General features: G+C 49.3%; 2 protein-coding genes across 11 annotated transcripts in view; one reads left to right on the top strand and one right to left on the bottom strand.

Moving 5' to 3' along the window:
* The window catches only part of STXBP5L (syntaxin binding protein 5L), a 203,861-nt gene extending 197,766 nt beyond the window's left edge, over positions 1 to 6,095 (top strand). For all 4 annotated transcript variants that reach the window (XM_080391194.1, XM_080391193.1, XM_080391196.1 and 1 more), the window contains 5 exons: positions 394 to 754; positions 1,694 to 1,859; positions 4,209 to 4,320; positions 4,681 to 4,901; positions 5,968 to 6,095. In XM_080391194.1, the coding sequence (XP_080247320.1) occupies positions 394 to 754; positions 1,694 to 1,859; positions 4,209 to 4,320; positions 4,681 to 4,901; positions 5,968 to 6,009 (902 nt within the window). In that variant the 3' untranslated portion in view covers positions 6,010 to 6,095. The remainder of the gene's footprint in view (positions 1 to 393; positions 755 to 1,693; positions 1,860 to 4,208; positions 4,321 to 4,680; positions 4,902 to 5,967) is intronic.
* Positions 5,719 to 15,662, bottom strand: part of POLQ (DNA polymerase theta) — a 68,525-nt gene continuing 58,581 nt past the window's right edge. For 4 of the 7 annotated variants that reach the window (XM_080391187.1, XM_080391188.1, XM_080391190.1 and 1 more), the window contains one exon: positions 5,719 to 14,924. In XM_080391187.1, coding sequence (XP_080247313.1) covers positions 14,811 to 14,924 — 114 coding nt within the window. In that variant the 3' untranslated portion in view covers positions 5,719 to 14,810. The remainder of the gene's footprint in view (positions 14,925 to 15,662) is intronic. The other 3 variants (XR_013928742.1, XR_013928743.1, XR_013928744.1) reach the window with 3 other exon arrangements.

Genomic DNA, 15,662 nt, shown 5'->3' with positions numbered 1-15,662 from the left:
GAGAATGCACAGGAACAGAGGTTTTCCCGTGCCGGTTTGTTTAGAAAAACAATGCTGGAAGGTCACCAGGCTAAAAGGAGCGATTTTACTGCTGGGGAATAAATACCCTGCTAGTATAATGCAGAGATAAACAACAGCCTGTCTTTATGGTACTCAGTACACTATTATATGCGCTGTTTGATATCGGCTGCCTGAGACTCCTTCAGTGCTGGCAGCCTGTTCACCTCTTGCGTGGTCGGGAGGAGCTGAGCAAGCAGGACGTGTCACCTTACCTGGGTTAATGTCTTTGCTCTGTTTACAAAAGCTGCATGGCAGCCGTGCCACGCGCTCACGGTTCCGACAACCGGTTTAATTGTGGTGCCAGCGCCGGTGAGAGGAATTTGTGTTTTGCAGGCACAGTTCTGACACTGAAAGGAGCTGTGCTGACCTTCGCCTGCCTGGACTGCATGGGGACGTTAACACATCCACCGTATGAGGTCTGGAGGGACCCGCACAGCGCCGACGATGGTGAAAAAGCAAGGAAAAGGAAACTTGTCATGCATTCCCCTTCCTCCTCGCAGGATATGAGTGACCATCAATTTGCAGTCATTTGTTCAGAAAAACAAGCCAAAGTCTTCTCATTGCCTTCCCAAACATGTCTTTATGTCCACAACATCACCGAAACGTCCTTTTTATTGCAAGCAGATGTGGTCACCCTCTGTAACAGCGTCTGCCTGGCGTGCTTTTGTGCCAATGGGCACATCATGACACTGAGGTACTTTTCTAACTCATCCTGTGGAAAAACTAAGCAAAGAGGTGGTGCGGTGCCATCACATCCCGCTTGTGTTTGCCCCAGGGTGCCTGACGTGCTGCTTTAACCGCCTGGTGGGCACACTGCACGCGCTGCCTTGCCCACGGCCAGACCCTTCCTCAGCCTGTCTCCACGCAGGGAGCTAAGGCAGCCGCACGGCAGAGCAAACTGCTTTTCTTCATAGCAGTCCCCCACCCGGGGCAATTCACGGCTGGTGACTTTTAACTGTCATAAAAGCAAACCCTTACAGTTTTGCTGAGTTACAGGAGGTCGGGTACAGAGGAGTGCAGAGACACTTGGCCGCTAAAGGGTCCTGCTGAGCCGGTGTGAAGCAGCAAGTCCCACTCCTGCTGTTTCGGACGATTCTCTGCTGGGAGCGCCTGGGTTCCCTGCCTTGCCGTCCCCGCCAGTTTGCTGGCTGAGCAGTAGCCCCCCAGTCGTGCCCTCACCCCTGTTCCCTTTTGGAAACTGCTGTCCAAAACCACAAACTGGGAGAAGCTGGAGGGCAGCAAAGGTGACGGAGGAGCCTTTGTCCCCAGGGTGGAAGCAGGGCCCTGCCACCCCACTGTCTGCAGGCGCCCCTGCGGTAACGGGGGACAGGCCTTGCCCTGCAAACGGCCCAGCCACGCGGCACAAGCACGCCGTGCCGCGCATCCCAAATCCCGGCAGTAGCAGGACCCTAAGGGTCATTGCAGCAAGGCGGCTGGGGCGTCTCCACGCAAGGAAGCGAAGTGTGGCGGGCAGGCTGCGTGCTGACGGCAGAATTTTTTCAGCTTAGAGCTGCAGTTTAACTATTCCAGTTACGAAAAGCATAAATTTAAACGTTGGTTTAAAATGCAGCCGTGGAGCGGGCGTACGGTGCGTGGCGGATGGTGACTAACGCGGGTGTCTGCTTCCCTGCAGCCTGCCCAGCCTTCGCCCGCTGCTGGACATCAACTACTTGCCTGTAACAGACATGAGGATAGCACGGACCTTCTGCTTCACCAACGAGGGGCAAGCTCTGTACCTCAGCTCCCCCACAGAGATCCAGCGCCTGACGTACAGCCAGGAGATGTGTGACAACCTGCAGGTAGGGCTCAAACCCTGCCAGCGCTGCCCGCCTGCTGCTGCGGGGCGGCCCGTGGTCCGACTCGGGTCTAAGTTGCCACGTGTTTGCTGCTAGTTTAGTATGGGAAGCAAAGGCGGCCCTGCGGGAGCCGGGCAGGCGCCTTCCTCGCCACTTGCCCTGGCTGAGTGATGCCGAAGCAGCAGAGGGAGGGCAGGAGCTCTGTCGCTGTTTGGGCTTTTTGTTGTCATTGTCCCCTCGGTCCTGTGCCCTGACGGCTGGCCCGAGCCTGTGGCCTGCCCACAGGCACCGCAGCCTCTGCAGCTGGTTGCCCCAGTGCGACCCTTCGCAGCCCACCTCTCTCGGCCCCTCTCACGGTCCTACTGCACAAAAGATTTCATTAAAAATGACTGAAGGGGAAGAAGGGGAAGCTGCAAATGGAGAGCAGCTACAGCAGCTGGTACCCGCGTGTGTCCAACCACACAGCAACTGCCTCGGCAAAAGTATGAATTCCTTCCCGTATTTTTATCATTTTTTATTTTAACTCTAGAAGTGTCTTAATACCTGCAGCTTTCAGTAGATGGGTGGGAGCATGAGACAAGCCAGTGTGGTTAGGACAAAAAATAGGCTCTGTTTTAACATATTTTTAAATTATTTGCCATTGTTTTTACTCTGATAATTGGTACTCCCCTTCTTCCACAAGGAAAGCATCTCCCACTGTATGTTAAAATACCGTAGCTGTAGAAATGGTCTAATTAAAATAACTTATTTTGAGGAAAAGATCTTTACAATGTTAGGTCTGGGCTGGTTATATTTTACAGTGAAAATGCAAATTAAAACTTCATTTACTGAAGAGGAGGAATTGTGAGAGGTTACAGGGAGAAACAGGAGTAATGAAAGAGAAAAAAGCAGGGGGAATAAGTGCTAGGTTATATAATTAGTAATGAACTAGGATAGAAATGTAGAATAAACGGTCCTGCCAGCCCTCGCTGTGCCTTAGGGAATGGCAGCACTGAGCCGCTCCACTGGCGCCGCAGCACTGTTTGTCCCGGGCCTGGAGCAGCCCTGGGTGCGGGAGCACCGCGCACCAGCCTGGCTGCATCGCAGGAGAGGTTATTTTGCAGGGAACTGATTTTAAAATTATCAAAACGTTTGCCAGTGGATCTTAGAACTTGGCCCTGCAGTGAAAGGCTGTTACAAGCCAGAGTGTTTTTATATATATATTTATTTTTAATTAACCTTAATAGCCTCATATGACAACCAACCAAAGGGAAACACAGCCCTTGCTTCTCCGTGCTGCTGGACTGTGGCTGCTTAGACCTTGGCTTTTATGCAGAGAGGACGGCGAAAGGCTGGCAGAGTCATCAGACGTGTACAAAAAGCAGACGCCCCAGTGTCGCCTGCTACCGAGGATAACAAATCCAGGCTGCGCGAGAGCCTCCGCTGGGGCGCGAAGGGCTGCGGTCATTTTTCTCCCCCGAGCAGGCGACTGTGCAGAGGAGCGGGAGGGGTGAGTCACCCCCAGGAGCCAGCGCCGTGCGCGGCTGCTCCAGCTGCCCGTCGAGGCCTGGGCGAGCAAACATGGAGCTGAGCCACAGGGCAGCCGCCGTGCCCCGTGCACACACCTCAGCCGCTTCCAGCGCCGCTGGGCTGCGCGCCTGCTGTAGCAGCTCCGGTCTGGAGAGCCCGCTTGTCCTACTGCAAATCCATCGGAGCCGGGCGTTCGGTGGCTTGGCTGCTCCGAGACCCGGCACCGTGCCAGCACCTTCAGCAGACGTGCATAGCGGTACTGATGGCGCTGCCAGCGTGCGCAGTAACGGCGGGTGTGTGCAAGATGATGGGATTTTGTTTAAAAAACCACCCAAACAAAACCCACAAAACCCAACCAAACAACAAACAACAAAACTCTCTGAACTCTGCTAGCGGGCGCTGAACTCGGGGACATGACACAGGGCAAACAGAGAGCGACTGCCCTGCTGCCTGGATAATCACTAAAGCAAAACACATAATTCACAACAAATTGATTATTCAATTACAGTGTTGCCTCTGCTCTTTCTGTAAGCGAAAGGTGATCTTATCACTGCTATTTTCACTCTGTACTGCTTAAAATTTTTTTTCTCTGTAGTCCTGAACGTAAGACCGAGCAGTGACAAACCAAGCCCCTTGGAGAGCATGAGTGGATCTCGTTAGCCCAAGTATTTGCCTGTCACGAAACGCAAATGTTAAATGCTCAATACTGTTCACGCAACGGACTCTTTTAACATTAGTTGATTCGATTTTATGTGTGTCGCTCATTAATGCAAATAAAGCAAACACCTAGAGCTGCCTTCACCTCACTAATTTTTCATGTGGACTTTTGTCTGACTTTGCTAGGACATGCTTGGGGATTTGTTTACTCCTGTGGAAACACCAGAAGCCCAGAACAGAGGCTTTCTCAAAGGACTTTTTGGAGGAAGTGGACAAGCTTTTGACAGAGAGGAGCTTTGTAAGTAATTTGCAGTGGTGGGATGGGTGTGTATGTGTGTGCACACGCAGAAAATAATTTGGGGATTCCCTGCACCTGTCATCTAGGGATGGAGTGGTCTGCAAGATTTAGATCACTGATGAAAAAATAGAGATGGCATTGTGAAGAACGGGAATCGTGCTTTGCCGTGATTCCTTCACCTTGGCAGCTTCTTTTGAGCAGTTGAGGGCAGGAGCCCACGACTGCACAAAGCAAAATCTACGCATGCCATCTGCATGTCGAACGGCGTCAGTGCTGCGAGGCTGCAGCTTGAGGGCAAGAAGCACTGAGAAAGCCACGGGCAGGACCTCACTCCTGTCTCTGTCCGTTTCTCCTTTGCAGTTGGCGAGGCCACGGCAGGAAAAGCCTCTCGCAGTCTTGCCCAGCACATCCCTGGATCAGGCGGAATTGAAGGCGTGCGAGGAGCCGCAGGAGGCGTCATTGGGGACCTGACTCGTGCGCGCATTGCCCTTGATGAGAGAGGACAGAAGCTGGGGGAGCTGGATGAAAGGACTGCCAGCATGATGGCCAGCGCTGAGGCGTTTTCCAAACATGCACACGAGGTAGGGGCGCCGGCAGCACACCCCAGCACTAGGAACCGCCAACCCTGCCACCGAGCCTTTGCTTCCCTTTGGGAAATCACGTATGGTTCTCCCAGTCACGCTGGTTCAGGTGCACTCACATTAACCCACATGCCATTTTCCTGCTCCCAAACAATAAGGATGCTGAAAATAACCTTCACTGCACACCCCTTCCTTTGGTGTTTTCAGAAATGAGCATCCATTGTTAGCTTCTCGACTTCGAGCTTCCCATCTCCTGCCTTTCTCGCTAATTCATTACAGTTTCTTTTTTTTTAAGCCACTTCTGTGCAGTAGGGCAGAAAACAGGTAGGTGGGTGTGTGTGCAGGAGCCTTACAGATCTCCCCGCGAGGAGGAGGAGAACATTTTAGCACAACACCGCGGTAGTTACACTGCACAGGGCTGGCCGGGAATACAGAGCTTCTGTGCTGAGAGCTGGAAAGGGAAAGCTCTTCCACCCCACGCTGTTAAGGCTGGGAATTGGCTACAGCGAATTTCTTTGATTTTATGTTTATGAAACAACATAAAGAACACTTCCCAAAATGCACATTTTTCATTTAAGGTGCATCACATCTCTGGACAAGACCTTGACATTTTTATTGGCTTTTGTAAGTGTGAGGCAAAAATATGCAGGAAGAATGTGCCCTGAAATGTGCAAAAAGTTTATATATTCAGGGCACATCTACTGTGCTCCACCGATAAGCTCCTTTCCATAGGCGGAAAAAGCAAGTTCCTGGTTATTCCCGTCCCTCTGTACTTTTTGCAGAAGAAAAGTAGTTAAAGCTCCTCAGGAAAAACCTCTAATGAACAGCAATAGCACTATTTCCTTTATTTATTAATTTTTTTTATGTAACAATTATGAAATCAAATAGAAGGTCTCAGTGGACTCAAGACCTGATGACAGCGTTAGGGAGGTACTGCATTGCTCTTCCTTTTTTACTTGGGAAGTTTGCAACAGTTAATGGGGCTGTATCAGAGGCGATACCTCCTATCTGTATGTGATATCTATGTGATACCATGTATCCATCTGTTTGTTTCCCATTTCTGTAGGTGATGCTGAAATACAAGGACAAAAAGTGGTACCAGTTTTAGACTTTCAAAGCAGCTGCTCGTGGCTTTATTAAGAACTCTGTTCAGGGAAGCAACACTCATTCCCAAACGTACCCGTCACTGGCCAGAGACAGTTTTTTTTCTCCTAGAAGACGTTTTCCTGTTACTGTTATTGGATTCATCACAGTGGGAGTCAAGGAGAAATTTTACAGACCGCGAGACAGAAGCTGGAACCGTGTGGGTCTTACTCCAACAACGGGCTCACGCGGTAGCCAATTTTTTTCCGAAAGGAACTCAACCATCACTGTGGCATGTAGTTTTTTCAGAAGCTGTAGGTATGAACTGTGGGGAGTGCATCTGGTTAAAAATATTCTGTACAAACTCGAATGTTAATGCACTTATAAAACTTTGCATGACTAATTGACCTTTAAAAAAAAAAAAGAGAAAAAGAAAGCATGTTGTGACTGAAGAAAAATGGGATTTATTTCTATTCTGAGGAAAAGAATACCCAAAAAATACTTAAATGGCAAAAATCTTTATTTTTTAAAAGTGACATTACAAAAAGCCAGTACCTTTCAGGCATGTTTGCTACCATTCTCAACAAAAAATGTGTTGAGCTGCATTTTCATAACTCTTACTTATTTCCCTTGAAAACCTTTGCTTGAAATCAGTGCTCTTAACGCCTACCAGAAGAATAAATAAATACAAAATCCTATGCCCAAAATTTACAGATCTATCCAAGTAGCTAGACAGGCACTATCTGAATTGTCATTAAAACGTGAGTGTAGAGGGTTTATTTGCAATTCAGAGCACATGACACATCACCTGTATCTATACTGTTTAAAATGTGCTCTAGATTCATCACCGTTGTCCTTGAGGGGGGCAATGGCCTTTTCCATCCCCGTGGTGTCTGTACCACTCGGTTGCCTTATTTCTCAGTAGCAGGAGTAGAAAACCAGCTTAGGAAACCGCTTCGTCAAGTGGGGAAAGGCAAGAAGGGAAACCACCGTCCTGTCACGTTCTGTCTGCAGACGCTGCTCAGCACCTCGCAGAGCAGCAATTTTTCTGAAGCGCGGGGTTGAAATTATGTGAAGGAAACCGCCCAGTGACCCCCTAAAGCTGGGGGGGACAGGTCACAGCAGCGAGATAAGCAACGGGCCCAGGGAAGGAGCACGAAAACCAGTTGTCAACACAGGGTGCTGAATTGGCACAGACGTAAAATGACACCATGGGTGAGTGACAATTGATTTTCTGCTCACGCTGCTCAAAGTAATTTTCTTTTGCTTCCAAGTAGCTTGTTTGTTTTCAACAGCGAACTCTGCAGAAAACCATCCAACCTGCAGCTACAGGAGAGAACAGTAAGTAGAACCAACTACCTGTCTGCGCAAACAGACCCCGTGTCCGTGCGCACGCTGCAGCCACGGCCGCCCTCAGGAGCCTCACTGCCGCACGGGACAGCCGGTAGTGAGAGATTTTCCCAAGACTGGCTTGGAGACAAGGCACCGAGGGCTTGTCCTCATGTGCCTGGACATGGTTTCAAATTAGAAAAGTGAGGAAAAGGTGGAAAAGCAGCATTTAAAAATTTTCTGTACGAGAAGAGTGACAGCCTCTGTTCCTTCAAGGAGCCCTGACGGACGCTCGTGCGGGATCCCCCTCCTCGCCCGGGTCTCACCCCCCGCCCCGATGCTCTCTCTCAAAGATGCCTTTCCCGTGTCCGTCCTTTTCTTACCGTAAAATGGAGCCCAGAAAATTGTACAGTCCACAAGTCTGGCTTCACTCAGCCCAGCTGCACAAGTTAAAGGGTTGGAACAGACTGGAGATGTTAAGTTTTAAATTCACGTTGTAGCACAGCAGGAATTTCATGCTTTACAGGATTTTTAAGTTTCTCTATAGGCAAAATCAAAATGATGGCTGTGACAGGTCTGCCGAGAATGAGACTCCACAAGTTCTCCTCTGTGACAGCAGAAACCGCTCTGTAGTTGCGAGAGCTGTAAAAACTTGTTGGGAAAAAGGTCAAAGCCCAAGCAACGCCTTGGTTTCTGCTGAGAGTTAAGGAACTGGCGTGCCCATGAGCCCAGGGGCTGGCTGTGCAGACGGCAGGCTCACCCCTCGGCCGCGAGGAGCCGGGCTGGGGGTCGGCCGGCACCAGGCCCCCAAAGCGCTGCTGTAACCAGGCATCTGGAGTGAGAAACGAGACCAACGTTACAGCAATTCTGTCTTCTCTTTAAGTGGATATTCGCTCCGGCCTGGACTCCAGACCCACTCCACTAGTCTCTGGGCAACAAAATCAATCAAGGCAGCACTCAAACCCTCCCCCCCGCTTTCCAGCCCGCCCTCCTCCTGCCTTCTCTGCCGGCACAGAGGAGCTCAGCAGCCCTCGTTCCTGCCAGGCCAGGGCCGCTCCACACCCGGCTCTGCGTTTGCTTCTGCGGAGCCGGTGCAGGTGGCAAGGCCGGTATCGGTTCCAGTGTGGCACTGGTGCACCCGAGGGCTCCAGGGCCAGTTCCCACTGTGAACTGGTGTAAGGAAGCAGCCGGCGGAGCAGGAGCGTGTGGTGCTCGGGCAGCGGCCGCTTCAAGTCAGTGACAAGGAAGCTCCCGGTTCTGCCTAAGTTTTCAGCTGCACCTTGGGTGAGTGGCTGATCCTGCGAAGGATCCCCCTCGCCTTGATTTCGGTGGCGATGTCTTCAGGCTGGAGCTAGAGCTCGCTCACTTGTTTGAGAATCACATGTAAAAATTTAAGAGCAACTTTTAATTGCTAATCACTACAGCACGCCCAGAGAGAAAGGTGTCTTCAGCAAGTCTTTCACACAATGCCTGACTGACCTCGGCTGCCAACAGTCTCTAGCTTAACACCAGGGGAAAAAAACACCTGCCAGTAGATTTCCATTTGCATTTTTATGCAGCAGAGAAAGGAGAATTCAGCATCCCTCAAACTTACAACTTACCATTTTTAATACTAAACTTTTAAGCAACTTTTCTCTAGTACTCCCCATCAGGTCACAGCTGTATCTTGCTTTCCACTCTTACACATTTTACATATTTCCAGACAGTTACAAGTTACTATTTCTGTTAAGTTCACCACTTGTGACTATAATTACCAATTTTCTTGTAGTCTGTAGAGATCTAAAAAGTTGTATATGTTTGTATATAGAACATTCTATATATATAAATATATATATGTAATGTATATGTTGTATAAGTTTGTTAGTGCACACTGTTAAATGCTTTCTATCAAGATTTACCATGTATGTTGAGAAAAAAAAAAAATCACTTAAAAACTTCAGTGAGGGAGGAACAACTCCTGCCAGGTTGGTTATTGTGAAATGAGGGGGAGTGTGGGATTTTTGAAAGGCCGGACCTGAACGCTCCTCAAGGCTGTTAAAGGCGTAACGCTGCAGCGCGCCAAGCAACGAGCACAGCACCTGACCTCGCTTGCTGTAAGAAAACTGAGGACAGGAGCTGGCGCCGGACTGAAATGACGTGCTTTCACCTTTCCCACTCAGACAGCACCGCCTCAAGCAAAATCCCAAACTTTGCTGTAGCTCCAACGTCGCAGTCCTCAGTTACAGCAGCCCAGACTGGCTGGAATTACTGAGAACGCTGTTTGTTCCCTGGGATACCCTGTTCCCTCACGTCCTCCCTTAGAGAACTCTCGCTCACAACCACATCCCAAACCCAACACACGGGACGGCCAAGCGCACACGCACACCTCTGGGTTTGACCAGATGTTTTTAATCTTACACCTAGAGCTGTAGAGAGGCAGAGCATGCACAGAAGACACATGGAAGTAGGCTATTTATATGTTTTCAGAGTTGGCAAGTCTTCAATGACGTACAAGCTATTTAAAGATGAATAAAACAAAATCCATTCCCAGAGTTTTTAAGTTTCAGACCTTGACTTAAAAGACATGATAAAGGAAAATTTGAGAATCAGGTTTTGTTTTGTATAATTACCTATTTTCTAAATTTTTTTTACAGTTCAACTGTTTACGTCAATTAGACGCTCCCTGAATTACCAGAATAGAGCTTGTTACACAAATATTTAACAGAAATACTCTACTGCACATACTGTATAAATGTATCACATAAAGAAATTCTCTAAAACAGTTTAGCTATTCCTTTTACAGAAGCCCTTTCACAGCACAGCATGCGCACTGTAATGAAGATGGGCATATAAAAACATTTTTTCAGTATATAAGTGAAGAAACCACCACAGCGTAAACAAGAGCTGTGTTCAGCCTCAGGTCCCCTCCATTTATAAACCGTGTGTCTTGTAGCACAGGCAAAAAGCCCGATTCCAGTTAATTACACCCCTTAAATACCCCCACCCCCCACCCCACCCCCAATCCTTTTCTATAGCCTAAAGGTGGAGGCAAGCACAGCATATTTCAGCCTTGGATGGTTTTTTGCCTGGGTGCGGTCTCAGTAAGAACACACTCTCTCCCATTGAGGAACTATGTGTGGCCATTTGTAGTCAACGCTTCATCTTAGGTGTATAAGCAATAGTCACGTAAATGAGTGTTTCCATTCACGTGTTTTGTTTTGTGATTAAATCAACAAATCAAACATTGTACTTTTTTAAATAGCGACCAATATGCAGATTCAGTGTCAAGGAAATGGGGACGGAATATGCGTGGGGCTCGTTACCGGGCCATTACCTGTCTCAGAAGGAAGGCTAACCTGGGGTGAACCACACAGCCCTGCGCTAACCACCTCCTGTTCCACAGGGATCCTAAATCAGCGTCACAACAGGAAAACTAAGGCATCTTTAACTGCGGCTGTTTCGAGTCCCCAGTACCAACCAAAAAAAAAAAAAAAAAAAAAAAAAGGGAAGAAAATAAAGAATTGGTATTAGTTGGTGTAGATCTCTCTTTTTTCCCCCCCCAACCTCTACTCCTGGGCTCCTTGTGGTGTTGCAGAGGCACGTGGTTTATGTAAGGCCCTTGGATGGAGTTTGCTGACACAGAGAACACAGCCATGGCTGTTGCTGGGGTGGGGGTGGCCACCTCCCTCCCTCCAGCAGCTCAGGCGGGGACAAAACCAGGTCCCAGCTGGCGTTCTTGCGCGTTAGTTACCACAGGGAGCTCATCACCAGCCCCCAGGCTATTAGCCTTGTGCCCGGGCTCCCTGCAGCCTGAGCACCCTCCACCTCACTTCCACTGCAGTTTAAAAGCGGTCCCCTGCAAGCTGAGAAGCGAGCGCGTTTAGGGGCACTTACCAACAACATGGTTGTGTTGTGCTGCCACAAGAGGCTCAGAAATGTCAGCCAAGGCTCCCGAGCTTCCAGCTGCCTCTTTTCTGCTATGTATTTGCAGGAGAAACTCTACAGCTCTCTTCCTGATGACATGCAAATAGCATGGGAGAAAGGCAAAAAAGGGCCAAACGAGATCAGATGATGAGTGTCATTATTTGTCACCTGCCTCTCTCCCACCACTGCCCCGCTACAAAGCACAGCGCACTCCCAGCAGGCAGGGACAGAAGGAAACCTGCAGCAGAAAGACCAAAACAAGCTTGTGGTCCACGTGCCAGAAAAAGGACTGAGTAGCTGTATCAGACATCAATGGCAGGAGCTCCTGCGTCAGGGAAGTTCTGCCCCGTCCCAGCACCAGGCTGAATTGAGATCTGAGTCACTTTGACAAGCAAGCAGGTATGACCCGAACGGAACAAGGCTGCTCAGCAGCCCGAGGGGACAGTTCTCCTTGCGAGGAGCTGGGTCACACAGGTTCACATGATGCGAAGACGAGGCATTCCTGGTGGCCGCAGCTGTCCGTCAGGACTGGATCCCAACCCAGTCTCCTCTGGGAGACAGACACCCACCTGCTGGTGCAGCAGCCAGGCAAGGCAGCGCAGGGCACAAGGCAGCAGTAGCAATTCCGTGTGCATCGAGCAATAAGGCTGCTGTAACTAACAGAACTCCTACCCCTTCCGCAGCGTTCATCCATCGTCACCTCACGCTGCCGGACGGTGCGTGTTCCCACACGCGCTGCACCATGCCAGCTAACAGGAGGCAGGGGTGGGCTGCAAAGAGAGAGGGACACGAGCCAGCTGAGGAACAGAGAGCAAACACAATCGGTTGCGTCCCATCACGTCTACAAGATGACAGAGCAACCTGCACTCTGGTTATTGGGTCCTGAACTGGACAAAAAGCCCAGCTCCCAGCCTAACACTGGCCTCAGCCCATCAGAGGTGGGGCAGAGGGGCCCACAGGCAAAAACAAGTAACGTGAGCAGCCAGCCTCCTACCACCTTCAGAAAGTAACAGGTATCCTCCTCTGCATGGTCTGACAGTGCCTCTGCTTCCCTCACCTAAGCCCTCTTCTGCTTCCCCTGCTTAGTCTCGCTAACAGTTAAAATCTAATCAGAATTAAGGAATGCAAGTAGCAGCAATCATCCTGGCTCAGAGCCAGTTCTAATACCATGACTCAAACACTGCAGCCGCCTCACTCGAAGAGCAGTGGCTACCTTTTACCTTCTCATTTGCTCTAAATTACTGCTTAATTAAAATTAACTCATCAAGTTTGTTTAGCACAATAAGTTTAGTTCTGTTTCAGTCCTCTTACTGATTAGCATCACTCCCGTCTAGACAGCTCGTTGGGAAACAGGCATGAGATCCTTCCTCCCGAAATTCTGAAGTCAGGGCGCAGGAGGGAATATGGCAACGCACCAAAGGACAAGCAGCTCCCACTACAGCAGCTCCGGTGAGGCCTGAAATACAGCGCAGGTGTGTCACCGCACGGCACCCAGGGACAGGCAATCATTAGGGCCACGTGAACTGATAACGAGTCCAACCCGGCGTCCTCGCAGGCAGAGCACACAAATGGTCAGACACCAGGGTGCCCAGGCTCAGATCTGTTAACAACCAAAACCTTTAATAAGCTAAGAAAAGAAACAACTGTCTGTCAAGTGAAGGCTGTGGGTAAAGAGCTCAGCCACCAGGTGACAGATGTGGCAGAAAACCGTGGCATAGAGCAGGCGGGAAGGAAACAAAAAAATCTCAACATAAAGTGAAATACAAAACAGGAAAGAAGGCCAAGCAGGTGCCGAGAAGGGCAGTCGAGCCGCCCCCGCCTGGGGCTTTGACTCGATACCATGTGTCCATTGTGCTGCACAAGAGGCAGGTGGTGGATCAGAGTCCGGGAAGCAGCCTTTTGTACACAGGCCCCGTTAACATCTTTTAAAACTCACCATGTTCTTGAAACCTCGGTGCCAGGTACTTCTGATGTCAGGATAATGGCCACGCCAAAAGAGCCGCATCTGAAGTTAACAAGCTCGCACGCTATCAAGCTGCTGAAAGCCAAGTACGCATCCTCTCAGCTCAGGCTACAAAGGCAACTTCAAAAGCACGCGTCCTAAAAAGGAGCCAGCAGAGGTTCAGAAATGAAAGAATAATTAGGGGCTTGAAAATTTCTCACAGGAGGCAAGAATAGAAAGATGGAGACTGCTTACATTAGGAGGGAACTGCAGAAGAAAGAGGTGGTAAAATAATTAGAGGCATAAAGAAAGTGATGGGAGGCACCTGTCCTCTCTCTTTTGTAATACACAAGGGCTACAGGATGAAAATAACAAAATTCAAGGTCAGGCATTGTATGAAGTTAACAAAACCAGCTGCACCTGTATAACTATCACAACCATCTGGAAGGGAAACAAAATGCCGTGATGTGAGGTTTAGCCAGGCCAGAAGGGATTGGTGAGGAGAGTAATGCCAACTAGTGGCACATTAATCCCCTACGAGCTCCTTCCTTGCCCCCTCTTTCGAGGCACCCGATCCCAGCAGCTGACCTGAGTCCATCTCGGGACCAGCTTGGCTTGATGAGCTCAAACTCCTAGAACTTTCTGCCTGATCACAGGGATGGAGGCAAAGGCGCTAAGGCAAAGTGCAGGGGAAATCTGAGCAGATGTTAGCAAGGCCACCAACAGGAGGGTACAGGGCTTCCCTAGGAGCTGGGTCTCCCAATGAAGGGCCACAGGTCACCCACCACCGTTCAGCGACACCTCTCCAAGGCACCAGGCCTCAGCCACCAGCAAGGCTCCCGCTTCAGCTGGCCAGACCGAGATTATTATTTTTCTTCACAGAAATACAAATTACCATTAAGTTTTTAACCCATCAATTCAGTTTCATTCTTTAAAATGGAATGGGTTTGCTGGTGATTTTGGGTTAAGTCTAAGAGAGTCAACCATATCTCTCTCAAGGCCAGTCTGCAAGGCGGCAGTAGAATGAAATTATGGCAGTCAGTCACCAAAACGCTCTCCTAAAAGTCAAGAGGCCGACCAAGCAGCGGTTCCACTCGCTGTGAACACTGCACAGCTGCTCAGTGAGAAATCCAGCCAGCTGTAAGCCATTTGGCACCCGAGTGTCATCAGCACAACTCAGCACAAAATTATCCTAGCAGAGGCCTGTAAAATTCAGCATTAAGTGCAAACACAATGACTTTTTTTTGTCTTAGACACAATTACACACAAGATCTGCCAAATTATCTCAGTGCCCTGTTTTAATATAATATTCCAGCTCATTTCATATGTAATAAATTCATTAGGCTTTGGGGGTTTTTTAAGTTACAAGATCAAGCATATTTTAACAGAATTCATTTAAATACTGTGCTTTTAGCAATTAATAACTTCAAAGTTCTATAAGCATGTTTCAGTGCGTTGTCTGACCCTGGAACGGTTTGGCTTGGTTGAATTCATACCAGCTTCCACCACACGTTTCAGAAGGCAGCTTGCGACGGCGCCTGTAGAAACCTGTTCAGAGCAGGATGACACCACACGCAGGTCACCGCAGGCCCTTGCCCTGCCCGGCCCACGGTGCCTTCCGCTCACCACAGGCAAGAAAGCCGCGTTTCAGGTCAGAGCTCCAGCTCCTGCAGGTCTCCCCAGCTAGGTCCGATTTTCACTTTAACATTCAGTTTTACCGAGAGTTTGATGGCATTCTCCATCTCGTGCTTGACAATCTGAGCAACCTGCAAGGAAACGCTCAACATCAGATGTACACGAACTGCAATGCTCTGTTATCCTGTCAGTAGCTGGGGTGGCCAGACACTGGAACCCTCTCCTGTGTTCATTTGCACTGACTTACCACCAATGGGAATGCAACCAAACATTCTCATCCTGATTAGGGATTATGAATGGAGAAACGGTAAAAAGCCAGCAATATTTCATGTGGCGCGGAGTTGTGACTGGTTCCGTGCTGTTTAAGACTACTTAAAAAAGAGGCAAGATTAAGTTTCCATTAAACACTTGAGACTTGAGTGTCCTGCAGAGCCTCCTCCTTCACCAGCTGCATAATTCTAAGTGTTTTGTGGAGTCTGTTCTGAAAACTTCAACGTACTGAAAGCAAGACACAAAACAAATACACCAGAGACAAGGAACGGTGTTCTCCTCGTTGTGTTGGCACGAGAGGCGCTCTGCAAAACACAAACCACAAACCTCTGGGGTAGCAGTTCACATTCAAAGCAGGTGCTAGAAATACCACCCAGGTTCCCCCTCACTGTTTTGTTGAGGCAACTCCAACGCTGGCTGCCCTCCAAAAGCATTCCTAACAAAACGCTCATTTCAGGATGCAGTTAGGGGACTGACCGGCAGATATTTCCGCCTGTGACTTTTTGGCTAGTAAGAGCCTGGATTTATTCTTTTTCCTGACTGTAAATACCTGCCCTGAATAAAGGGACTATCTTTCCTACCCCAAGGCCCACACGGAA

This window comes from Falco punctatus (genome assembly GCF_963210335.1).
Source record: "Falco punctatus genome assembly, chromosome: 6".
In the NCBI taxonomy this organism is placed as follows: domain Eukaryota; kingdom Metazoa; phylum Chordata; class Aves; order Falconiformes; family Falconidae; genus Falco; species Falco punctatus.
This window is presented reverse-complemented; position numbering and strand designations above follow the sequence as displayed.